The 27451-nt window shown below is 41.5% G+C and overlaps 1 protein-coding gene across 1 annotated transcript in view; it reads right to left on the minus strand.

The window, feature by feature from the left end:
• The window catches only part of LOC144509371 (uncharacterized), a 188196-nt gene that overhangs the window by 81699 nt on the left and 79046 nt on the right, over positions 1-27451 (minus strand). The window contains exons 12-13 of the mRNA XM_078238108.1: positions 12458-12526; positions 10586-10654 (exon numbers count right to left, since the gene is read on the minus strand). Of these exons, the coding sequence (XP_078094234.1) occupies positions 10586-10654; positions 12458-12526 (138 nt within the window). The remainder of the gene's footprint in view (positions 1-10585; positions 10655-12457; positions 12527-27451) is intronic.

Here is a 27451-nt window from a genome sequence, read left to right on the forward strand (position 1 = left end):
CCTTGGACACCACATGCCCCCTCTCCAGGGACACCCAGCCACGAATGTAGCTGTGGTAAAGACAGTCAGGTTGGACGATTCCCTTGGTCACCCGCTACCTGGACCTATTTATGGCAAGTTTGGTCAGGCTCAGGAGCAGGTTCATGAGGTGGTCCTCCGCCTTCCCCACCCCCCTCCTCACCGTGCACCCATAGATCAGGAGCGTGGGACTGAAGTGCAAACAAAACATCAATAAAAGGTTTTTAAGATAACTGAAAAGGGGGTGCAGCCTATCACATAAAACATAGACATGGTCCACAGACTCCGCAAGATTTCAAAAAGGGCAAGTTTCTTGGGAGCCCGTGAACCAGTGCAACCTATGGTTGCATGGCACTGCTGCATGCACCACCCTCCACTCCAGGTCCACAAGTTAGCGGGGGAGGATCCCTCCGTAGAGGGACCTCCAATGGGGACTTCCGAAGTAGCCATCTCATCAATTCTCCACCTCTATGTACTCAACTTGATACAATTAGCAGATTTTTCCTCAACAAATTTCTGCTGGCTTTCCTTAATTAATTCACATTTGTCCAAGTGATTGTTAATTTTGTCCTGGATTTAAAGCCTCCCCAATAGCACTAGCAAATCATCCCACAAGGACATTGATCTCTGCTCTATTCATGTACATTCCTTCCCACCTGTACTGTTCCCATCTCTCTTTGAAATGGACCTAATATCCCAGGAATCTAAGATCTACTCTCCTGCACCATCTTTCCAGTCATGTATCCAATAGAGATAAATCAAGATGTTTGAATAATAATTTATTCTTGTACTTTACATTATCTAACAAAAGGGGAAATTATCCTTGGAACTCCTCCTGATGTCCTGCTGTAACTTGGTCAAAAGTTAAGTGCAGTGGAAGAATCTCTGAGGAAATATCCTCATTCCCCATGGCTGGTTCCACAGATTACACTTTTGTTCCAAGATGACTTGGTCAATAGGGTCAATTTTCTCAAGTATAAAGCTGTCATTGCAAATTGACTACCTGTACAGAAAATGCCCTGTTTACATTTCCATCAATTTCAGCCAATTTGGAATGCCAATTATCCTTGCTTTATGACCATGCAGCAAGTTGAAAATCTATGCATAATATTCTAAATGGTATTTGATTATTTAAATTAATAATTTTCCTAGAATGTTCAGGTTTTTATTCAGAACCCAATTATTTGTCTAAATCCTCTTTACTTAGCATTCAACACAAAATAAATGAATTCACGGCACAAATTAAGGTTAATGGGTATGATCTTTTAGCCATTGCAGACACATGGTTAAAAGGATATCAAAGTTGGGAGCTAAATATTCAGGGTATGTGACTTTTCAGACAGGAAGGAATGGCTGGTGGGGTAGCTTTGTTAGTACGAGATGGAATGAGAACAAGAGTAAGAAATGATCTTGGATCGGAAGATGTAGAATCCATATGGGTGGAGGTAAAAAATAACAAGGGAAAGAGGAAATTGGTGGGAGTAGTCTATAGGCTCCCTATCAGTAGCTATATTGTAGGGCATAGAATGAATCAGGAGATAATGAGGGCATGTAAAAAAAAGGGCAGTGCTTTAATCATGGATGACTTTAATCTTCATGTGTATTGGGAAAACCAAATTGGCAGAGATAGCCATGAGAAAGCATTCAGAAGAGTACATTCGGGACAATTTCTGGAGTAATATGCTGTGGATCCAACAAGGGACCAGGCTGTTTTGGATCTGGTAATGTGTAAGGAGGCAGCTTTAATAAACAATCTCAGAGCAAAAGATCCCCTAGGAAACAGTGACCATAACGTGGTAGAATTTAGCATTCAGTTTGAGAGTGAGAAACTTGGATCAGAAACAACTGTGCTAAATTTAAATAAGGTTAATTAGAAAGGAATGAGGGCACAATTGGCTGGAGAGGATTGGGAAAGGAGTTTAGGGAAAAGATGGTTGATTGGCAATGGCAGACTTTTATGAAAATAGTTCATGACTCACAACAAAGATATATCCCAGTGAGGAAGAAAGATTCTAGGAAGGAGATAAATCAACCATGGTTAACCAAGGAAGTTAAGGATAGTAGTAAACTGAAACAAAAACATACAATTTGGGAAAAATTGGTGGTAAGCTAGAGGATTGGGGAAGTTTTAAAAAACAATAGAATATGTCCAAAAGGAAATAAAGAGGGAGAAGATAAACTATGAGGTAAGTAATATAAAAACGGTTAGTAAGAGCTCCTTTAAACAAATCATAAGGAAGGGAAAGGCCAAAGTGAACATAGGCCCCTTTGAGAATGAGAGTGGGGAAATGATAATCAGGAACCATGAAATGGCAGAGAAGTTAAATTAATACTTTGTGTCAGTCTTCATGGTAGAAGACTCAAAAAGCATTCCAAAAATATTATATAACCATGGAGCAAAAGCGAGGGCTGGGGAGGGAGTGGTGGGATACACAATAACATTTACTCAAGAAAAAATACTCGGGAAACTGATAGAGTTAAAGACCAATAAGTCAACTTGCCTGATGGGTTGCACATTGGGATATTTAAAAAAGTAGTTACAGAGATAGTAGACACACTGATAGCAATCTTCCAAGAATCCTTGAATTTTGGAAAAGTTCCAGAGGATTGGAAAACTGCCAATGTAACACGCTTATTCAAAAAGGGAGCAAGACAAAAACAGGTAACTAACTATAGGCCAGTTAGCTTGACACCTGTCATTGGGAAAATGTTAAAACTCCATTATAAAGAATGTAATAGCAGAGCATTTAGAAATACATAACATAATCATTCCGAGTCAGTATGGCTTCATGAAGGGGAAATCATGCCTGACAAATTTGTTAGAATTCTTTGAGGTGGTAACAAGCAGGATAAAGGGGGAACCAGTAGATGTCATATACTTGGATTTCCAAAAACTGTCTGATAAGCTGCCACACAAAAGGATACTTAATAGGATAACAGCCTACAGCGTTGGGGGTAAATCATACTCCAATCAAGCACTGTCAGCATGGTTTCATGATAAGGAAATAGTGTTTGACTAATTTTTTAAAGAGTTTTTCGAGGAAGTCTTAACCAAAGTAGATTATGGGGAACCAGTAAATGGGTTGTATTTGTACTTCCAGAGGCATTCGAGGTGCATCACAAAATGTTAAGTTAGCCCATGGCGTTGGAGGTAGTATATTGGCATGGATAGAGAATTGGCTAATGGGCAGGAAACAACAAGTGGGGATAAGGAATTATTTTTCAGGTTGTGGACCTGTAACCAGTAGGGTTCCACAGGGATCAGTGCTGGGATCAAAGAACAAAACAAAGAACAAAGAACAATACAGCACAGGAACAGGCCCTTCGGCCCTCCAAGCCCGCGCCGCTCCCTGGTCCAAACTAGACCATTCTTTTGTATCCCTCCATTCCCACTCCGTTCATATGGCTGTCTAGATAAGTCTTAAACGTTCCCAGTGTGTCCGACTCCACCACCTTGCCTGGCAGCGCATTCCAGGCCCCCATCACCCTCTGTGTAAAATATGTCCGTCTGATATCTGTGTTAAACCTCCCCCCCTTCACCTTGAACCCATGACCCCTCGTGAACGTCACCACCGACCTGGGGAAAAGCTTCCCACTGTTCACCCTATCTATGCCTTTCATAATTTTATACACCTCTATTAAGTCTCCCCTCATCCTCCGTCTTTCCAGGGAGAACAACCCCAGTTTACCCAATCTCTCCTCATAACTAAGCCCCTCCATACCAGGTAACATCCTGGTAAACCTCCTCTGTACTCTCTCCAAAGCCTCCACGTCCTTCTGGTAGTGTGGCGACCAGAACTGGACGCAGTATTCCAAATGCGGCCGAACCAACGTTCTATATATCTGCAACATCAGACCCCAACTTTTATACTCTATGCCCCGTCCTATAAAGGCAAGCATGCCATATGCCTTCTTCACCGCCTTCTCCACCTGTGACGTCACTTTCAAGGATCTGTGGACTTGTACACCCAGGTCCCTCCGCGTATCTACACCCTTTATGGTTCTGCCATTTATCATATAGCTCCTCCCTACATTATTTCTACCAAAATGCATCACTTCGCATTTATCAGGATTGAACTCCATCTGCCATTTCTTTGCCCAAATTTCCAGCCTATCTATATCCTTCTGTAGCTTCTGACAATGCTCCTCACTATCTGCAAGTCCTGCCAATTTTGTGTCGTCCGCAAACTTACTGATCACCCCAGTTACACCTTCTTCCAGATCATTTATATAAATCACAAACAGCAGAGGTCCCAATACAGAGCCCTGCGGAATACCACTAGTCACAGGCCTCCAGCCGGAAAAAGACCCTTCCACTACCACCCTCTGTCTTCTGTGACCAAACCAGTTCTCCACCCATCTAGCCACCTCCCCCTTTATCCCATGAGATCCAACCTTTTTCACCAGCCTACCATGAGGGACTTTGTCAAACGCTTTACTAAAGTCCATATAGACGACATCCACGGCCCTTCCCTCGTCAACCGTTTTGGTCACTTCTTCAAAAAATTCCACCAGGTTAGTGAGGCATGACCTCCCTCTCACAAAACCATGCTGACTATCGTTAATGAGTTTATTCCTTTCTAAATGCGCATACATCCTATCTCTAAGATCCTAAGATCAAAATTGTTTACAATATATATTCATCATTTGGAGGAAGGAAGCAAATGTACTGTAGCCAAATTTGCAGATGACACAAAAATAGGTGGAAAGACAAGTTGTAAGAGGGATACAAACAGTTTATGAGGAGATATTGATAGGTTAAGTAAGTGAGCAAAAAGTTGGCAAATGGAGTATAATGTAGGAAAATGTGAACTTGTTCATTTTGGAAGGGAGAACAAAAGAACAGAGCATTATTTAAAATGGAGAAAAACTGCAGAAAGCTGCAACACAAAGGGAATTGGAGGCACTTGTGCACAAAACACAGAAAACTAGCACACAGGTGCAGCAGGTAATCAGGAAGGCTCATGGAATGTTGGCCCTATTTTAAGGGGGCTGGAGTATAAAAGTAGGGAAGTCTTGCTGCAACTGTACAAGGTACTGGTGAGACAATATTTGCTGTATTGTGAGCAGTTTGGTCTCCTTATTTGAGGAAATATATTATTACATTGGAGGCGGTTCAGAGAAGGCTCACTAGGATGATCCCCAGTATGGAGGGATTGTTTTATAAGGAAAGATTAAGCAGGTTGGGACTCTACTCATTGAAATGTGGAAGAAGGAGAGGTGATCTCATTGAAGCATGTAGGATTAAAGGGCTTGACAGGGTAAATGCTGAGAGGATATTTCTCATCATAGGAGAGTCTAGGACCAAAGAGCATAGTCTCAGATTAAAGGAGCGCCAATTTAAGACTGAGATGAGGAGGAATTTCTTCCCTCAGAGGGTTGTGAATCTTTGGACCTCCTTGCCAAAGAGAGCTGTGGGGGCAGAGTCCTGTGTATATTTAAGGCTGAGATAGATAGATTTTTGATTAGTAAGGGAATCGAGGGTTACAGGAAAAGGGCAGGAAAGTGGACGTGAGGAATGTCAGATCATCCATGATCCTGTTGAATGGCAGAGCAGGCTTGAAGGGCTGAACAGCCTACTCTTGTCCGTATTTCTTATGGTCTTATAGTATATTAGCATGATTAGAAGATTGGCTAACTGATGGAAGACAGACAGTTGGGATAAGAGGGGCAGTTTCAGGATGACAACCTGTAACTAGTTGAGTGCCACAAAGATCAATGCTGAGGCCACAGTTATTTACAATCTATATTAATGACTTGCATTAGGAAACCAATGGTAATTTTAAGGGATTTGGATTTATATTGGTAAACATTAAAAATAAGGTATAGTTTTAGGTTGGATTAATTGAATGTTTCGGTCCATGGAAGAGAACTGTAGTTACATTCAAGCTGGACATAAGAACATAACAACATAAGAAATAGGAGCAGGAGTAGGCCATCTAGCCCCTCGAGCCTGCCCCGCCATTCAATAAGATCATGGCTGATCTGAAGTGGATCAGTTCCACTTACCCGCCTGATCCCTATAACCCCTAATTCCCTTACCGATCAGGAATCCATCTATCTGTGATTTAAACATATTCAACGAGGTAGCCTCCACCACTTCAGTGGGCAGAGAATTCCAGAGATTCACCACCCTCTGAGAGAAGAAGTTCCTCCTCAACCCTGTCCTAAACTGACCCCCTTTTATTTTGAGGCTGTGCCCTCTAGTTCTAGCTTCCTTTCTAAGTGGAAAGAATCTCTCCATTTCTACCCTATCCAGCCCCTTCATTATCTTATAGGTCTCTATAAGATCCCCCCTCAGCCTTTTAAATTCCAACGAATAAAAACCCAATCTGCTCAGTCTCTCCTCATAATCAACACCCCTTATCTCTGGTATCAACCTGGTGAACCTTCTCTGCACTCCCTCCAAGGCCAATATATCCTTCCGCAAATAAGGGGACCAATACTGCACACAGTATTCCAGCTGCGGCCTCACCAATGCCCGGTACAGATGCAGCAAGACATCTCTGCTTTTATATTCTATCCCCCTTGCGATATAGGCCAACATCCCATTTGCCTTCTTGATCACCTGTTGCACCTGCAGACTGGGTTTTTGCGTCTCATGCACAAGGACTCCCAGGTCCCTTTGCACAGTAGCATGTTGTAATTTTTTTCCATTTAGATAATAATCCAATTTGCTATTATTTCCTCCAAAGTGAATAACCTCGCATTTGTCAAGGTTATACTCCATCTGCCAGATCCTCGCCCACTCACTCAGCCTGTCCAAATCTCTCTGCAGATCTTCTACGCCCTCCACACGATTCACTTATCTTTGTGTCGTCTGCAAACTTTGTTACCCTACACTCAGTCCCCTCCTCCAGATCGTCTATATAAATGGTAAATAGTTGAGGCCCCAGTACCGATCCCTGCGGCACGCCACTAGTCACCATCTGCCAACCAGAAAAGCACCCATTTATTCCGACTCTCTGCTTCCTGTCGGATAGCCAATCCCCAATCCACGCTAACACCCTACCCCCAACTCCGTGTGACCCAATCTTCTTCAGCAACCTTTTGTGAGGCACCTTATCAAACGCCTTTTGGAAATCCAAAAATACCGCATCCACCGGTTCCCCTCCGTCAACTGCAGTAGTCACATCTTCATAAAAATCCAACAAGTTCGCCAAGCACGACTTTCCCCTCATGAATCCATGCTGCGTCTGCTTAATCGAACCATTCTTATCCAGATGGCCTGCTATTTCTTCTTTAATGATGGATTCCAGCATTTTCCCAACTACAGACGTTAAGCTAACCGGCCTGTAGTTACCCGCCTTTTGTCTATTTCCTTTTTTAAACAGCGGCGTAACATTAGTGATTGTATGTGTGGGGGTTAGTTAAATTCTAACTGTGACACCACTATGCTTAGAAAAAGCTATGTTGTGAAGAATAAATATAGTTGCTCAGCAACTAGAGGCCCTGAAAGGAAAAAAGAACAGCATTTTATTTGTTCTTCAGTTTTAACTGGAAGCTACAGCAGCTGGTGACAGGCAGCTAGAGACAGAACATCTCTCTCAACTTTGCTAGAAGAAAAGCCATGCAATGGAGTAATGGTTAAGAAAGCCAATGCCGGAAATCTAAAAGGGTTCAATTCTGGCCTCAAGTGACTGTCTGTGTGGAGTTTGCACATTCTCCCTGTTTCTGCATGGGTTTCCTCCGGGTGCTCGGGTTTCCTCCCAGATTCCAAAATATGCGGGTTAGGTTGATTGCCCATGCTAAATTGCTCCTTCGTGTCAGGGAGATTAACGAGGTGAATACGTGGGGTTACGGGGATAGGGCCTGGGTGGGGTTATTTTCTGTGGAGGCTCGATGGGTTGAATGGCCTCTTTCTGCACTGCAGGGATTCTATGGAATGGATTTGCTGGTAGAAGTGGAGCGGAAGCCTTGTTCAAAAGAGTCCTTAGGAAGATTTGGACTGAATTTTGGAATGCAACCTGCCAATGAAAAGTATTACTACAAGAGAAGGTTTTAAAGTGTATTTCGTGAGTGGAGTTTGGAAACTCTCACATGACAATCATCCGGAGGGATTCTGAGAAGAAATCCACAGACACTAAATTGGGTTCAGAGAGAAGTGTGTATTTGACCACAGCAAATCTGTGTGCTTTAAAAAAGGATTTTGTGTGTTAATAAAACCATTGTAGCTTCATATGCACTGTGTCATTCGTGTTAGTCTTAAAATCTGTGTGTATTTGTTAAGCTGAATGGGTCGGGGGGTGGAGGGCGGGGAGGGGGTGGGAGTAAAGGAATATTGTATTACAATACAATTTGTTCATGTTTAATAAATGTTTTTTCCTTGTTGTTAAAACTAATTAGCGGTCCTCTTACTCTGTTTTTCCACGTTTGATTGAAAAGAAGTAAAAGTTATGGTCTTTTGAGCCAGGGTTCCATTCTGGGATCTTCCCATCCAGTTAGAACATCAACTGGGATTGTAACACTTGGATGAGGGAAGTCAAGGTACTATTGCCAAATAGGTGTGAAAGCAAGAAGGATATAGACAGCTTAAGAGAATGGGCAAAAACTTGGTAGATGGAATATAATGTAGGAAGATATGAAGTTATGTACTTTGGTAGGAAGAATAAAAGAGCTGAATATTATTAAAATGGCGAAAGACAGCAGAAAACTGCAGCGCAGAGGAATCTGGTGGTTCTCATGCATAAATCACAAAAGGCTAGCATTTAAATTCAGCAAGTGGTAGGGAAGGCAAATGAATGTTGGACCAAAAGAGAAAATGCTGGAAAATCTCAGCAGGTCTGGCAGCATGTGCAAGGAGAGAAAAGAACTGACGTTTCGAGTCCAGATGACCCTTTGTCAAAGCTAAAAGGCATAGAAAGTGGGAGATGTTTATACTGTAGGATGAGGGAATGAACGATGAATCATAGCCACAAAAACAAGGGGAAAGGCTTAGAGGTGCTAATGGCAGTCCATAGAAATAATAAAAGGTGTGGATGGCAAAGAAGCTGAAATCAGAGGGTAAGCTGTGACAGATGAAAATGCAAGGGGAGGGGTGACATGAAATGTTGGCCTTTATTTCAAAGGGAATGAAGTATAAAAATAAGGAAGTCTTGCTAAACTATACAAGGCACTAGTTAGACCACACCTGGAACACTGTAAACTGTTTTGTTCCCTTTATCTAAGGAAAGAAATACTGGCATTAGAGGCAATCGAAAGAAGGTTCACTAGGTTGATCCCGAGTATGGAAGGATTTTCTTATGAGGAGAGGTTGAGTAGGTTGGGTTTGTACTCATTGGAGTTTAGAAGAATGAGAGGCGGCCTCATTGAGACATATAGGAGTCTCAGGGAGCTTGACAGTTAGATGTTGAGAGGTTGTTTCTCCGAGTGGATATGAACACAGGATATATTTTCAGAGTAAGGTGAATTTAAGACAGAGGTAAGAACAAATTTCTTCTCTCAGAGGGTAATGAATCTGTGGAATTCTTTACCGCAGAGGGCTGTAAAGGCTGAGTCATTAAATATGTTCAAGGCTGAGACTGACAGATATTTAATCAGTAAGGTCATGGGGATAAGGCAGAAAAGTGGAGTTGATGATTATCATATCAGATCAATCATGATCTCATTGAATGGTGGAGCAGACTCCAGAGGCCAAATGACCTATATCTTATGGTTTCATGATGACTGAACAGCAAGTCAAATATATAAATAAATCATTGTTTCCAGCATTGTATGCTTTCATTTAATATGGAATATTTCAGTGTACTGTCTGCATGAGGTGATACTGGCATTGAGTGCCAATTCCTTCATCCATAGGACTGCAAATTGGTGTCAAACGAAACTCAATGAAGCAAAGCAACATCCTTCCTTTTCTTATTTGCCCACTCTGCACAAAAATACGCTGCTTGCCTCCTTAAAGCAATAGTTGCACAACTAACCCATCACAATGCACTTCTGTAAAGATTGTTTTAGCTTGGGACCATTCACTTGCTTCTTCATGCCTAGGCATTAGAAAATAGGATGATTAGACGGTGTTACTGAAAACATGGCTGATACAGAGCACAAGTGATCTCAAAAAGGATTGGGAAGTGAGTGAGGATGCGCCACCTTCCCAGTGAAGGCTAAGGAGAAGCCGGAATATTGTGGGTCACAGAAACTCATGGGTGATTGTCCAAAAACAAGAATGTTTGAGGTACATTGTAACTAAATGTAGGTCTTAAAGTTAACCTTAGAGGATGTGCAAAATCTACAGTTCTCCTTTGGAGCGACCTCTCAGGAGCTTTGTCTTCATTGCAGAAACCAATCTGAACATTTAATAGCATACCTCTATTCCAGAAAATAAAATATGTAAACATTTAATGTCTGAAATTCTCAATCTTGTACTTCTCATGCCCATCTTTCAATTGCCATAAGATTCAAAGTTCATTATTTCCACACAGTTTATAAATTAATCATAAATGAGAAACAGGTTAAAGTCTAATAGCAAAGAGCACAATATAAGCTTCAGTATTTTGTAGTTTCTGGAATATAATTTAAAGTAATTTGATAATTACAGCATATTTTAAAAATATTTAAAGTTGCCTACAGATAATCCAGGTTCTCCAATCCCAGCAGAACCAGTGGGACCAGTGCTTCCTTGTGAACCTTTTTCACCCTAAGGACAAAAAGACATTTCATTCAGTTAGTCATATTTTTCAAGTGTTGAAATATATTAGAGAAGTTCATAGATATAATTTCAAGAAATAAATTAGTTATTTGTCTGGGGATTTCCCTAAATTATTTAAAACGCATGTCCTAGAATTTACTAAAAAAAATATTCAAATACATCTTTACCAACAGAAGAAACTTTGTATTCAGAAGAAGATTATTATGATATGTTATCATAATCTAAACAATGGGGGAAAATTTTGGTTTTACTGAGTGGGCAGTAATATCTGATCAGATCGTCCATCCATTATAGAATCCATTTAATTTTTATTCTATTGTGAAGAATATCCAGCACAAAAGAAGGCCTTTTGGCCCAACCAGTCCAAGTTGGCATTTATTCTCCTCTCAAGACTTTTTGCATCCTTTCTCATCTAATCTATCAGCATAATAATTCTATTCCCTACTTCCTCTTGTGTTTATCTAGCTTCCTCTTAAATGCATCTATACTATTCACCTCAAATGCTCCCAGTGACGAAAAAATAAATACTCACATTTATAGTATAATGCTTCATTTATTGTAACAAGTTTCACATTCTGAAAGTCCCCTAAGTAAAGAAGTTCTTTCCGAATTTGCCATTTGATTTCTTGGTGACAATCTTATACTGATGACGTGTGAGCCAATTTAGTTTTAGTAAACTTTGATCCTGCTCTGTATTCCTTCATTTATAATTATAGTGAAAGGCTGCCTGTCTAGAGCAGATACTTGGTGGAAACCAATAGTCAAATGTATTTGATTACATATCTATTAACCCTATTCGAATCCTACCTCCTACCCATTTCTTCATCCAAACCAATAAATTGCCTCCAATTCCATGCACTATCATATTTTTAATATGATTATATAATTTGAAATATATGCAGTTTAGACATTCTACTTTCAAAAGGACTCTGATACCCTGGTCCTGGCCATGTGCAGCAGCACGTTGTTGTCTCTGCTGCTGGTCAATCCAATCAGTAGAATTGCCAACTCAACAGGCTCCATGATTCTCATGAATCCTGCACTGAAAGAGTGAGAATACCACAGTGAGTGCGGAGGAGTCCTAACAGAGCTCTGACACTTAACGCTCCACCCATCTGTAACTTCCACCCAAGTGCTTTCCATTACCTGTACGAATTTCTGATCTCCCTCACATCACCATCTCTGACACTACAGTCACATCCCCACACATTCCTCTGTACTCCAGCAGGATGAATGATGCCTCCATTGTCTCATGGCATCAGAACCTGCCCCCATCCACCCCCACCCACCCACCCGGAAAGTAACATAAAGATGGTGCTAGTCATGATGATATTGAACAGGGTGAATGGTGTCTGCTATCACCATCATACCTTGCCGGAGGTGCTCCACAGTACGAGCTGTGTACTGCTGAGGCTTGACTTGGAAAAATGCTTCTACATTCTTGGGGCTTGGTGTTCCAAAGTATTAACTTTTGTCTCCAGAATGTGCAACTAGATCTAGCTCTGGATATTAAACTGGCAAAAAAAAATCTCGCCGGCAAGATTCACATTTTTAAAAACTCTCTGCATTTTGAGCTCACGCCACCATTCCTGCACACTGAGAGTCTGGGCTCAAGATTCCGCCGTATGATTTCTATACTTTCCTTGTATAACACAAATTGCTAACAATGCTGTTCTGCACGCAAATTCCCATAGGAAACACAAATGCTGACTTTTTAAGCAAATCTGAGCAACAACACATTATGCGCCATATATATGTTAATTGCAAGTGGAAACAAGGTGCTCTGATTACCTTTGCACCAGGGTATCCGATCCCAGGGTCTCCTACTGGACCACGTAAACCAGTAAGGCCACGATCACCCTTCAGAAGATAAAAGTACAATTAATGAATAAAAGGATGTAATAATGTAATAGACCATTACTTTATCTTGTAGCAAAAACTATTGATTAGAAATTCCTGCATATTCATCTTATGGGAAAATGCACAGTGAGTATGCACATTGCCTGTGCAATAATTGGAAAATGGACAGGAATTTCCAGCCATCAACTCTAAAGAAGGATTCATACATACATACAAACATACCAATTAAGTACAGGAGTAGGCCATTCACAAATGTACAGAAAGGACAATTCTGATTTCCATGTTATGCATCTGATTGGAAGTTTCTAGGTTTCTTCATATTTATCTTCATACTCAAATTTTCCAGCTTGATTACAACTGTTGCACAACTTTCCTACTCACATACTGGCAAACAGAACAACACTGATCACATTGCCAAAATGATATTTATGGCACCAGGCTTCGCAAATAACACATTCACATGCAATAATAAATAAACAGAGGCATGGATCTTTGCCCATGATACTACATTTTCAGCCTAGCACCACTAATTGTTTTGTGTGCCCTCAGTGCAACAATACTAATTCCTGACCAGCAAACATCCCCACTACTGACTTTAGGATGGAAGGGAAGTAATTGATGAAGCAATTGAAGATGGTTGGACCGAAGACACTACCCCGAGAAACTCCTGCAGCAATATCCTGGGAGTGTTATGTACTATTATGTGCATGATTTTCTGATTTTCTTCACTCTCAATTTCCCTGTTGCTTTCTAGATATGGTAAATGTATTGAACTCCAACAGTATATTTCCAAGATTAAATTAAGAGCTTCTAATCCTTTGTCTACTAAACCCTGAGGTCATCTTCATTCCTCACAGTCTTACACCTGCAAATATCACCCCAGTTTGTCCCTACCTCCAAAAGCATGATTCCCTCCTCCAATTCATTGTTACCTCTCTTTCTTTACTGCTGAATCACTAATCCCTAACTTTATTACTAAAAGTTGACTTCTGCAACGTTCCTTTTGATAATCTCCCCATCTCCATCATTTACATCCATTATTTTCACCCTTGGCCTTGTTCACAACTACTAGTGCCCTGTGCCCAAGCACTTTAAGTTTCAGTTGCATGTTTGCATCTTTAAATCTTTCCAAGGCCTCGCCTCATCCTACATGATTGATCTCCTCCACCTCTACATTATTGTGCACACATTACATTTCTCTGACTCTGACTTACTCTTGGCTTCCCACATCCAACACACTCTGGGCATGCACCCTCCAAACTTCCCTCCCTGAATACTTCTGTCAAGTAATTTCCTTCCAGTTGTCAGCAGCCTTTTAAAAACACTCTCAATTGTGGTCTCCCATTAATCTTTGAGTCTTTCTATTCATGCTACATTGTGTACATTTACATTTTCTGTCTTGTAAAGTATTATAAGCCCTCCATTTATCAGAAGAGTATTAGATAAATGTAAGGTTGTTATCTCCCTAGAACATGGCACTGTAACTTTGACATATTCATGTAATTATAGTTAGGGAGGTTAGTAGTATGACAGAGTGATTGCAGAATTGAAAGAAGAGTCCAGGTGCAGGCTGTGAACAGCAAGATAAAATTCTATGAATTATAAAGATTTCTCTAAATGGCATTAAGCTAATAATTCACTAGAAATCCTCCAAATGTGCTGGCAGTCAAACACTAGTCTACTTATTTTTCAGTATATCACCACCTTTTGATGAACATAAAGCATAAAGAAAAAGACTGGCTCCACTGAAAAAAGATACACGCTGTCTAAGCTTTCTATCTTGCAGTCGTCAGGATCATTGTCAGATCACATGATTACCAAAGGTAAAGGGAACAAAAATTGATACTGCATTAGAAGAGGATGCTGATTGGTTGGCAAGTGGATTCTGATTGGCAGAGACATTTCCATGGCGAATGCAGCAGAGCACAGTTAATTGCCAAACCTTTGTTCAAATTCAAAGCAAGCAGTTGAAAAGGTGCAATGCTATTTGCAAAGGACAGGCTCCTAGCATGAGTATGTGAGCCACACTGTGAGCATTACCAATTTAAAACTATCAGTTGGGTTCACATTCCCTGAATGATTTTCTGGTTTCCTGGTCCACCATCTGCTCTCCATATCGCGGCAATTATCCATTCAAATTGCATGATTTCCTTTGCAATTGTGAAAAATAAATACAAATAAACACTGCTTTGCCAACCATCTCTGTTATGATGTAACTCCCAAGTCCCTTTTCTTTGCTTCTTTGATATCCTCTTACCTCTATTTCTTTGTCCTTTTATATTCCTCCAATCAAACTTAATAACAGCTTGAGGAACTGCACATTATGGAAACATAAAATCAATTATGCCATTCAATTAGAATATGGGTAATCTGTGCCTCAATTCCATTTATCAGTCTCTGCTCCATAATGCTGGATATCCATTACGTAACAATAATCCCTAACCAAGTCTCTGAAGTTACAATTGTTTTTTCTGGGAAGCCATCCCAGATTTCCACTACCTTTCGCTACCCTTTGGGATTTTAATGGGGGATTTTAACTTGCATATAACTTAGGAGAAGCATTATAGTACATGTTTGAAAAGTCATGGATTTCTCGATGTGTCTGGGGTGGTTTTCTGCAGCAATATGCACTAGAATCAGTAAGGCAGCATATCGTATTGGAGTTAGTAAAGGTAGATTTAGTTATCAGCCTAACAGTGTGTGAAAATTTATCTAACAATAGTCATTATATGACCAACTTAATGTTTGAAAGTGAGAATTGTAAAATAAGATTCTAAATTTCAGTAAGGCTTATTTAAATGGATAAATGGACAAGTTTCTTTCAGAAAAACAACAAAAGATCAGTGGGAGGTGTTCAAAAATAATTTAATATGACACAGAACCAGATTATGTCCCTAAGGGGAAAAGGCTCTACTTGCCAGTAGGTAAAAGACTACAGAAAATAAAAGAAAAAACATACAAAAATGTGAAAAATAACACAGATCCTGACAAATGGGAAAAATACAAAGAACAGCAAAGGGAGACATAATAGATAATAAGAGCTACAAAAAGGGAATGTGAAAAGAAACTTGTAAGGGATATCAAAATCAACACTAAAACATTACAATTATATTTGGATAAAAAGGAGCAATGTGAACCCTTTGAAGTACGATAACGGTGATAGTGACAATGAATAGAGGAAAAGATGAACACGCTGCAGCATTGCTTTGGATCAATATTTACAGTACAGGAAGAGGTCAGCATGCCAGATATCCAAAGGAAACTAATATTGAATCAGGAGCAAGAATTTATCAAAATTAACATAAACAAAATAGCAGTAATTGTTGTAATATGTGCCTGCATGCATTGTATGCAAAGGTGTTCAGCAGAGCAAGGGTTAATATGGGACTGGAGACTAGCACCACTTATGCTATGATATGTAGAGTCACATGGTAACATAGACTCAGAGACCAGTCTGGAAATAGAAATCTGCAGGTAAGGAGCTAGCCTGCATGGTGGAACAACACCACATACAACCATACCTTGGAACTGTAAATAGTTAAAGACTACCAATAAAAGGTTCATGCTTAAGGTGTCTCATCAATGAGACACCTCATTCGGACTCGAAAAGTTAACTCTGTTTCTTTCTCCACAGATGCTGCCAGACCTGTTGAGTTTTTTTACAGCATTTTCTGCTTTCTTTACATGTGCTTGTGTGTGCTATCATGTTAGATTTTAGGGTGAGTGCTTAAATGAACAATTATCTTTCCTTCTGACACCTGGGATTTCAGCAGTTCACTCTCACCCTGTCCATAGCAAAGATAAAAGGGAAGAGGTAGAGAAGTTTAGGAAAAGAGTTTCTACAGTCGAGCCAAGGTTGCTGGAGCTTTAGTCATCAATGGTCTGATGAATGAAAAGCAGGGCTGAGAAATATTAAGCTTGGATGATTAAATGATGCAAGAGGATATATAAGACTGAATGGAATTGCATGAATATGGCCAGCTTGAAGGGTACATAGTTGAGGATTTTAAAATCAACGTATTTGGGGACAAGGGGCTAATGTGGTGTAACAAATGATGGCATTGATGGGTGACTGGGCCTTGATTTGGGAGCAAGACAAGGACAGGTCAAGAATGGATAGAGTTGGAGTAATTGAATCAAGAAGTGGGATAATTATGGCTTTCAGCATTAGAGTAGTTGAGACAGGAGAAAAGGTTTTACTCACTGATGTGCTGTCTTTTGCATGAGACATTAAACAGTAGTCCCGTCGGGCTTCTCAATGGTGAAAATTTATCCCTCAACTAACATCAGTAAGACAGATTATCTGCTCTTATAACATTGCCTTTTGTTGGACCTTGCCATGTGCAAAATGGCTGCTGAATCCCCTATCAGCGATTATATTTCAAAAGAACATATTTGGCTGTAATGTGCTGTCTGATGCAATAAGTTCATGAAAATTGCTATATATATGCAAGTTCTTTCTTTGCTATAAATCCCTGATTATTCCTTGGCATTTGTAACTGAGCCTTTTCCAGGCACATAAATAATTTATTTCTGGTTCTGAGTCATGGCAATTTGTCAAATACCAATTCCACATTTTAGGACAGTAAACCATAAATACATTGCATGACTCAAAACAAATTTACTTTAATCCTGGCCCTAAGCAAAATGCACACATAAAGTCAAGAGTGAAACAGATTGCAAATCCATTTCATGTACTCAACTGTTTATTGTTCAGTGACATCCATCAAAATCAGAAAAAGAAAATCTCTGACTGTTGCAATTGTATTGACCCATTGATCATTTTGAACATTTACTGCTTTTATTTCATAAGTCAATATTTGCCAAGCATATAACATTTTCTAGCCCTAGTGTTCCATAATGAACCAACAAATAATGAATTATAAAAGGGCAGGCAGGGTATAGTTTATGATTTGCACAAATGTGATGAACCAGTTTCAAGTTAGAAGGAACGCAGCTACAGCCTACATGACTCACATAGCATCAGGTCGTCCTTTCACTGAGATTTCTAGAAACCCATGCAACTATTGATATATGTCTACTCATCTGTCAGGGATCATGACATTGATTGGATCAAAAATTTAAAATGGGAAAATTCAGTAGAATTACTGGAACCATCTTTTTTGTGGCAATTTACACCAATTAGGTCAAAATCATTGAAAAAATGATCTAATCCCTGTTCGCTGACTATCACAGTAAGCGCCCTAACAAGAACTTGGTTAATATTATCAATCTGATGGCCTTCAAGTCAGCACAGAGTGAATAAATGGCTTCTACCAATTCAAAATGTTATCATGGAATCTGAAAAAATATCCTCTTCCAAGTTTTATTTTATTAAATGCATTTTTAACACTAAATTCAAAAAATGTAGCTAGACTTAGTGATGAAACCAAATAACAGAAACAAATGATTAGTGGGTGTAAAACTCTTTAATCTTATTCTGTTGGGTCAGTCAGTACATTCAATTGCGTATTCAGGAATTGCAATGCCTGCTAAGCCATACAGAACAAGTAATTCGCAGCATTGATCCAAGAATTGTGTGCAGTTACTGACTTCAACTAAGTAGCAGCAAAGAAGTTACTATTGGTTACTGAGCACCTGGACACTACCAGGAATCATCCCAAGCTCCAAAGGGAAGTCCAAGGGCTGAATTTCATGGCCCCGTCACGGAGAGGGTGGGGCTGGAGAATATGGTGCAGGATATGATATCGAAATTCCAAAGACCCTGAAATCCAGTATAATGCAAAGTATTTTAAGTTATCTAGCTACCTTGAAGCAGTGGCCTTGGTTCTAGTGCTTTATTCTGTTCAGTTGCTTTTCAGTTGTTTTTTATTTATCTGTTTTTCTAAGCATTTTGGCCTGTAGGCGTTTCACAATTGCTTAACTATATATAACATCAGTCGTATCAGAAAAGTGGTGGTAGCCATTAGGGATACAGTATAATTTACAAGGATGTTGCCTTTCCAAGGGAAAATATGGGCCCAATAGAGAATAACCCAGATTTTCCTTGAGACTTGTGATAGTGCAATGGTGCATCTACAAAATGTGAACACTTCCAACATTGCAAAAGAAAGTGAAATAGAAGAAGTATGCACCTTCTTTGTCACTTGTCTTGGTATTTCTGCATTGCACCCTCATTGCACTCATCAGAAAAATGCAGAACATATTTATTACACTGTGTCCCTTCCTTTGAATCAATGACAGTCGTTATTTTCCTGAATTTCAGTCCATGTTCTTGGCACTTAGACATAAAAATAATTGCACTGGTAGCCTGGCAACAGCATGACATTGACTTTATTATGCAGCCACTGAATTAGACTTTAGCTCTGAAATGACCTTTAACTGATGCTGAAATTAATTTGGAACTCTTCAAGAATTTGTTCCCTTTCAGAGTTCAAAAAACAACGATCGCTGAGGCATAAGCAAAGCAAGGAGCAAAATATCTGAAGCTCAAGCATTAAAATTGCCTTGTTCTGGGTAAAATATGGAAGTAAAGAAGGGTAAAGCGGTTTCACCAACTGATATATGCTTATCACCTGTTAGAGCTCAAAGTAAAACTGCTTTAGAGAACATAATTTACACCGTTGCTGTTCTGTATAAACTTTCAATTTTCTTCAACTGAGAATTCATTGGCCTTTTTACAATTCAAATGAAATGTGTAGTTACTCAATGAAAATAAGATTGAATAGATGAAATGCAGCATGAGCAGCCCTCAGCATTCTGAGTTAATTTTTATTATTTTCAACAATTGAAGCAGCTTAATGAAAATTACAGTCTGACGTAGCTACCTTAAAATATATTAACCTGATGAGCAATTTGTTTAACTTTCAATAAAAATCAATAGATTCTGGTTCTGCTCAATATATTTCTGCACACGGGAATTTTTTTTAGGAGCAATCAAATCCAAATGAAGAAATATGAAGATAGTTTCAGAGAACAGAACCATTAAAGACCAAATCCTTTCATTGGCCATCGATTGTTTCACCTTTGATTTGTCAATATCCTCGCTGTGATTGATTAGGAAGATGAGAACAGCAGCAAGCCATTTAACTCTTTAAGCCCGTATCACCATTCTATAAGATCAAAGCTGATCTGTGACTGAACTTCATATAATCACATTTGCCCCATATCCCTTGATATATTTGGTAAACAAAAATCTATCAATCACAGATTTCAAATTTCCAATTGATCTTGCATCAATTGTTGCTTTTGGAAGAAAGTTCCAAACATTTACCAGTACTACACTCTGCATGTAGACATGTTTCCTAACTTCACTCTGGAAAGGCTTGGCTCTTACATTTAGGCTATTTCACCTATTTCTAGACTTCCCACTTAGCAGACATGGGACCAGATCGTCGCAGAGTTGCATCTACGCTGGATGCCTTTAAAAATGGTGGTGGGTCCAATTCCAGGACTCCTGCCCCAATTCATGGTGTTAACAATTTTGCTGGCATGGGAATTAGAGTACAAGAGTCCGCACCCTATACTCCCAAGCTGGTTGGCTCCATTGCAGGGATAAGCATCTCATACACCCCCATAATTTTCTTGGAGTCAGGCCAAATTCTTGTGGTCACATGGTTCATGGTTCCTCAGAGGAGTCATGAACTAGTGTCTGGGTTCAGGAAACTTTTGAATAGTATGTTTAAAATGATCTTACTCATGCCCTCCATGCCCCTCCTCCTGGTATGCACTAGGTACAGAACCAATGAGTCTCGTAATCTGATCCAGTTTTCTGATTTCCTGAGTCACAAAAGGGTAGTTCCAGGGACCATTTTCTGCAACACCAGAACCACCAAAGTGTATCTTAAACCACCAACACTCTCTTCGCTTATTTTTCTATTTTATTTTGTGATTTTTCTATCCTGAACCTTAGTACTCTTGTCAAATTGAATTTTATTATTGACTATGACAAGGTCTGGGGCCTTTTTAGAGCTTGAAGTGAAGCTCACGCAAGTTTTAAGTCGGTCCCATTGACTTCAACAATATGCATATCAGGCCAAATTCCTATGGTAGTCTGGGACCTCCATCTGACAGGCCCCCTTTCATGTTGGACAGTGGGTTGAAGGGCAGTCCATGGCTTATATCCCCAGTGAAAACCAGCACTGCAGAAAAAATACAGCAGAATCCTGGCAGATCCTACTCACTGCAAACTCACACTCTCAGAAACGCATCAAGTAGTCCAACAGTTAGACTGCACAAGGATGCCACATGCGACCAGAGAACACCTGAAAATTTCCATAGGAAGGATGACAACTGCCTTGGAGACTCGGGTCCAGCAGTTTCTGCCAGATGTAGCCTCACACCTGCACTCCATAGTTCTAGCCATGGGTGCTTTTCAGCATTAGCTAGGTGGGAATCTGATGAGGAACCTTGACCTCCCTCCAGGGATCCCTTCTCCTCAAGGAATCTGGGAGAGGTCATCGGGCTCTCAAAGGACGGAGGGGCGCCAGCCAGACATCCTGACGACATCCGTCCAGGATATTTCTATTGTGCTCTGCCGCTCCACCGTCCCTCTGCCAGTGACCCCATCAGCTCCAGCATGTGCACCTGCGCCTGAGCAGGATTTGGAGACTCTTAGCAGGCCAGGGCCTTCAAGTCCTTGGGCCACCAGAGGACACTTGCAAAAACAATCTGAGTCAACAGGACATAATAGGCTCCCTCCAGCTCAGCTGTGGAAGTCAGGGCTGCATCCAAAAATAGTGATATGGTTAAAAAAAAAGTATTGAGTGTACACGGGGGGCATGGGTGTACACTTGTGTATAGTCGCCACAATTGTAAACATATGGTGAAGCTATCATTTTCAAAGACTCATGAATTCTATTGTTCTGTTAGTTTCATCAAAGTTTCACAGTCAGCTATGGCTCGAGAAAGTTGGCCCCCAATTGAGTCCCATCAGCAACTTCTATTGCTTCAGTTTTCCCACAATGTCACTAGAGTAGTCTACAATGGCAGATGTGCAACATCTGGCTATGTCCATGATTTGCAATTGCGCTTCCCGCTGTCACAGAAAAGCAGCCAGCATAATCAAGGACCTCACGCACCCCGGACATTCTCTCTTCTGTCTACTTCCGTCGGGAAAAAGATATAAAAGCCTGAGATCATGTACCAACCGACTCAAGAACAGCTTCTTCCCCGCTTCCGTCAGACTTTTGAATGGACCTACTATATATTAAGTAGATCTTTCTCTACACCCTAGCTATGACTGTAATACCACATTACGCACCCACTCCTTTCCTTCTCCCCTACGTATTCTATGAACAGTATGCATTGTCTGTATAAAGCGCAAGAAACAGTGTGCTTTATTGTATACCAATACATGTGACAATAATAGATCAAATCAAATCAGTGCTGTTTGGCCAATATTCCTGTCAGCCACTTATCACTGGTGATCATGCATTGACCTTGAGAGAAGAACTCATCGAGGTTCTGGCATTTAGTCCTGCTATTGCACTGATGGGGAAGTTGTTGGAGAAGATTCTTAAAGATAGGATGTATGCGCATTTAGAAAGGAATAAACTCATTAACGATAGTCAACATGGTTTTGTGAGAGGGAGGTCATGCCTCACGAACCTGGTGGTGTTTTTTGAAGAAGTGACCAAAATGGTTGACGAAGGAAGGGCCGTGGATGTTGTCTATATGGACTTTAGTAAAGCGTTTGACAAAGTCCCTCATGGTAGGCTAGTGAAAAAGGTTGGATCCCATGGGATAAAGGGGGAGGTGGCTAGATGGGTGGAGAACTGGCTTGGTCATAGAAGACAGAGGGTGGTAGTGGAAGGGTCTTTTTCCGGCTGGAGGCCTGTGACTAGTGGTGTACCGCAGGGCTCTGTATTGGGACCTCTGCTGTTTGTGATTTATATAAATGATCTGGAAGAAGGAGTAACTGGGGTGATCAGTAAGTTTGCGGACGACACAAAACTGGCAGGACTTGCAGATAGTGAGGAACATTGTCAGAGGCTACAGAAGGATATAGATAGGCTGGAAATTTGGGCAAGGAAATGGCAGATGGAGTTCAATCCTGATAAATGCGAAGTGATGCATTTTGGTGGGAATAATGTAGGGAGGAGCTACACGATAAATGGAAGAACCATAAAGGGTGTAGAGACGCAGAGGGACCTGGGTGTGCAAGTCCACAGATCTTTGAAGGTGACGTCACAGGTGGAGAAAGTGGTGAAGAAGGCATATGGCATGCTTGCCTTTATAGGACGGGGCATAGAGTATAAAAGTTGGGGTCTGATGTTGCAGATGTATAGAACGTTGGTTCGGCCGCATTTGGAATACTGCGTCCAGTTCTGGTCGCCACACTACCAGAAGGACGTGGAGGCTTTGGAGAGAGTACAGAGGAGGTTTACCAGGATGTTGCCTGGTATGGAGGGGCTTGGTTATGAGGAGAGATTGGGGAAACTGGGGTTGTTCTCCTTGGAAAGACGGAGGATGAGGGGAGACTTAATAGAGGTGTATAAAATTATGAAAGGCATAGATAGGGTGAACGGTGGGAAGCTTTTCCCCGGGTCGGTGGTGACGTTCACGAGGGGTCATAGGTTCAAGGTGAAGGGGGGGAGGTTTAACACAGATATCAGAAGGACATATTTCACACAGAGGGTCGTGGGGGCCTGGAATGTGTTGCCGGGCAAGGTGGTGGAGGCGGACACACTGGGAACGTTTAAGACTTATCTAGACAGCTATATGAACGGAGTGGGAATGGAGGGATACAAAAGAGTGGTCTAGTTTGGACCAGGGAGCGGCGCGGGCTAATTGTTCCTGGTTTCTCGTTTCAAGGCTTCATTCTACGATCATCTTGCTGGTGCCAGTACAGAGTGAGACTGCGGATAGTTGGGAACCTGTCTCGGGGGCAGGGAATTCATATGGTGTTCGTGGAAGTGGAAATGACTAGGGTTGGGAAGCATTTTCCGATCGGGGCCATTGTGATCTCCTGGACTCGTTTCGATCGCCTCAGGGGGTCGGAGAGGAATTTCCCAGATTTTTTTTTTTTCCCCATATTGGCCCTGGGGTTTTTCACTCTGGGTTTTCGCCTCTCCCTGGAGATCACATGGTCTGGAATGGGGGGGTGGGGGTAAGTTAATAGGTGTAATGAACAAAGCATCATAGCTGTGAGGGACAGCTCGGTGGATAGGATATTGGTATGTAGATAGGCTGGAAAATTGGGCGGGGATCCTGGATTCAGGATTCAATCCTGGACCGGGGAGCGGCGCGGGCTTGGAGGGCCGAAGGGCCTGTTCCTGTGCTGTATTGTTCTTTGTTCTTTGTTCTTTGTTCTTTGATATCCATTGTTTCTGGATGGCATTGGTAGTGGCGGTGACTTAATTAGATTTATTTGACCCAAGTGTCATTTCAAATGATTTTTCAGGTGAGAGAAACTGTTTCTGGCCACTGTAATGGTAACAATCAAAATTAATAGACTTCCATACCTGTCTAGAGGAGGATGTAGTGGGTATCTTTAATGTTGAATGTCCTTCCTTGATGAATCATCATTCTCAGTGAACATTCCCAGCTGAACTAGATAAGTAAGGAAACAACAGGCACCAGAACCTTGCAAGTGGGGTTAGGGTGTATGATTTAATAGGAGTGCATTGTTCATGCTGAAGCCGTTTCCTGAGCTCAAATGGATTTTTTTGGGGCCTGCACCCCTCCTTGGCAAAGGTATAAGTCATGAAATAGGAAATCATTGCATGGCAGAGATTTTAGTGATTCAGGACAGGGAGACAGGAATGGCCTTGTGTGCTGTACCAGCTCAAGGACTGTGATGTTTTCAATGTGATGCATAGCCAACTCTGTAAGGCCTCTACAGAGTCTGTTCAGGAAACAACGCCACCTTGGCTGGTGTGTCCAATATTATTGTTCAGGATTCACCCCAATGAAAAAGTCATCTATGGCTTTTGATGATTGCAGGGTCCCGAGTGGTTGTACCTCAGCAGACCATAGTCCTGAAGAGGCATTTTCAGTGAGAACACAACAAACAATCTTGGAAACTTAACTGCAAGACCACATTGTCAATGCTTTTGGTTTTATGATGGGTAAATGGGGATCAGTTGGCATTAGCAAGATGAAACTTCATCAATCTGCATGGAGAACCACTGGCAATGGGATATATGGTGCTCTCATGCTGCTGCTCCCTGTTGAACCATCCACTTGGTTATGCCTAAAGTAGTGATATGTCTGGTCAGCCTGCCTTATTGAGCAGGTTCCAAGTTACAGGAGTGCATCTTGGCTAAATTTGAGTTTCAACTGCTCATTAGCTGCTATTCACAATGACTTGGTAAGGGCATGGATGAAAGTACTATTCCATGTAAAGTTGCCTAAGGTCATGGGAGAGGAGAGAGTTGTTCTGGTTCTACAACAGTCATATATTGCCAAGGTTACACATTTAGTAGTGATTTAGCACATTCCAAGGATGGACACAGCATCTTGGCAGATGGTGAGTATAAATATTTCCTAATGTCTAAGAAAGCATGGAACCTTTGAGAGAGATTTTCTTGAGAAAAAAGATGCTGGGGCATTCCAGCCAGCAAAGACAAGAGAAACTAACACTTGTGAGAATGTGTCGGCACATTACACTTCCTAGAAGATTCTGTCATGTCATACCGGTGCTATGGCCTCTTCAAGTGGCTCGTGAGCATCCTGGGGGCTCCTCCCCTTCATACATTATTACACATGAAGACATGGTGCCGTGATCAACATCCCAATGGCTACCACCACTTCTCTGATAAGACTGATGTTATATTTAGTTAATAGTGATTTAGCACATCCCAAGGATGGACACAGCATCTTGGCAGATGGTGAGTATAAATATTTCCTAATGTCTAAGAAAGCATGGAACTGTTGAGAGAGATTTTCTTGAAAAAAAAGATGCTGGGGCATTCCAGCCAGCAAAGAAGCGAGAAATTGTGAAATGCCTACAGGCCAAAATACTTAGGAAAGTGGATAAATAAGAAAAAAACAGCTGAAAAGCAACTGAACAGAATAAAGCACTAGAACCAAGGCCACTACTTCAAGGTAGCTAGATAACTTAAAATACTTTGCATTACATAAGATGTAGGAGTAGAAGTAGGCCATTTGGCCCATGGAGTCTGCTCTGCCATTCAATGAGCTCATGGCTGATATATAATTGTCAACTTCACTTTCCTGCCTTATCCCCATAGCCCTTGATTCCCTTGCTGATTAAAAATCTGTCTATCTGAGCCTTGAACATACTTAGCGACCCAGCTTCCAAAGCTCTCTGCAGCAAAGAATTCCATAGATTCACTACCCTCTGAGAGAATTATTCCTCCTCATCTCTGTTTTAAATGGACAACCCCTTACTCTGAGATCATGCCCTCTGATCCTAGAGTCTCCCACAAGAGGAAACATCCTCTCAGCATCTACCCTGTCAAATCCCTTGAGAATCCTATATGTCTCAACAAGGCCACCTCTCATTCTTCCAAACTCCAATGAATACAAGCTCAACCTACATAACCTCTCCTAATAATCCTCCTCAAATCCTTCCATACTCAGGAACAACCTAATGAACCTTCACTGGATTGCCTCTAATGTGAGTATATCTTTCCTTAGATAAGGGAAACAAAACTGTTCACAATATTCCAGATGTGGTCTAATTAGTGCCTTGTATAGTTTTAGCAAGATTTCCCTTTGAAATAAAGGCAAACATTCCATCTGCATTCCTAATTATCTGCTGAACTCACATGCTAGCTTTTTGTGCTTTATGGTTATGCACAAAGACCTCCCAATCTTTCTGTGCTGCAGTTTTCTGTAGCCTTTCTCCATTTAAATAATACTCAGCTCCTTTATTCTTCCTATCAAAGTGCATAACTTCACATTTTCCTCCAATATATTCTATCTGCCAATTTTTTGCACGCTCACCGAGTCTGTCTACATTGCTCTGTAGTCTCATTGGGCAAGATCTTGAGCCTGCACTCTCCGTCCACGAGATCAACAGTGGGGGCTCAAGATCCAGCAAAACTCAGAAATTGTGAACCTTACCAGCAAGATCGTGATCTGCGATTTCTGTCACGCCTTGCCAGTGACGTAATCAGGTTCACATTGAATATGGCCGTGAACACGATTTCACATTTAAATAAATTTAAATCTCCTCTACAGACCCTCTCGCCTGATTTTCCCCCCTCACAAGATTTTCATACCTCTCTGATGTGACATCACATCAGCAAGGTTTCCAACAGGTTGACGTGAAACTGTCAAGGGCATCATCTTAGGGACGCAAAGGTCAGTATAGCTCCAGGGGGAAGGGACATGACCAGACAGTGTCCTTGCACTGCCCCAGCACAGGTTGGCACTGCCAGGTTGGCAAATCTGTGCCAGGGGGCAGTACCTGGGGCAGGCCATAGGGGGAGCGTCATATGCAGGGACTCATCTATCTGTGCTGGTGGTGGGGGGGGGGGGGCAGACACAGAGAGTGATTGGAATGCCGGCGAGCATCGGGGGTGGGGCGGGGGGGCGGTGGTTGGAGTGGGGAGTTGGTGGGGGGGTGCCAGGGATGATCAGGGGTGGGGGGAAGAAGGGGAGTGCAGACAATGATTGGAAGGGGGTGGGGGAAGGGGGAAGGTTGCCAGTGATGATCATAGGGGAAGGGGAGATGCTGGGGATGATGGGGGATAGGGAGAAGGCCACAGATGCCTCCAGAGTGGACGGGTGGTTAATATTTGTTTCTGTGATTGGGACCCCCCGATCTCTGTGGAGCCGATTCTCTGTTCTAAGAGTCCTTGGCCCACCAGAATGACAATTCAAACCCCGCCCACTATTTTGTTTGTAGTTAAAGAGACAAGATCGGGAGAGAAAACTGGCCAGTGGAGCTGGAGAGTTCCACGCCAGTTTTCTCACCAGAACTGATGCTTTTTCAAATTCTCGTAAGATTCTGCCCTTTGTGTTATCGTCACCACTTGCCTTCCCACCTAT

Source organism: Mustelus asterias, chromosome 2 (assembly GCF_964213995.1).
Source record: "Mustelus asterias chromosome 2, sMusAst1.hap1.1, whole genome shotgun sequence".
Classification (NCBI taxonomy): domain Eukaryota; kingdom Metazoa; phylum Chordata; class Chondrichthyes; order Carcharhiniformes; family Triakidae; genus Mustelus; species Mustelus asterias.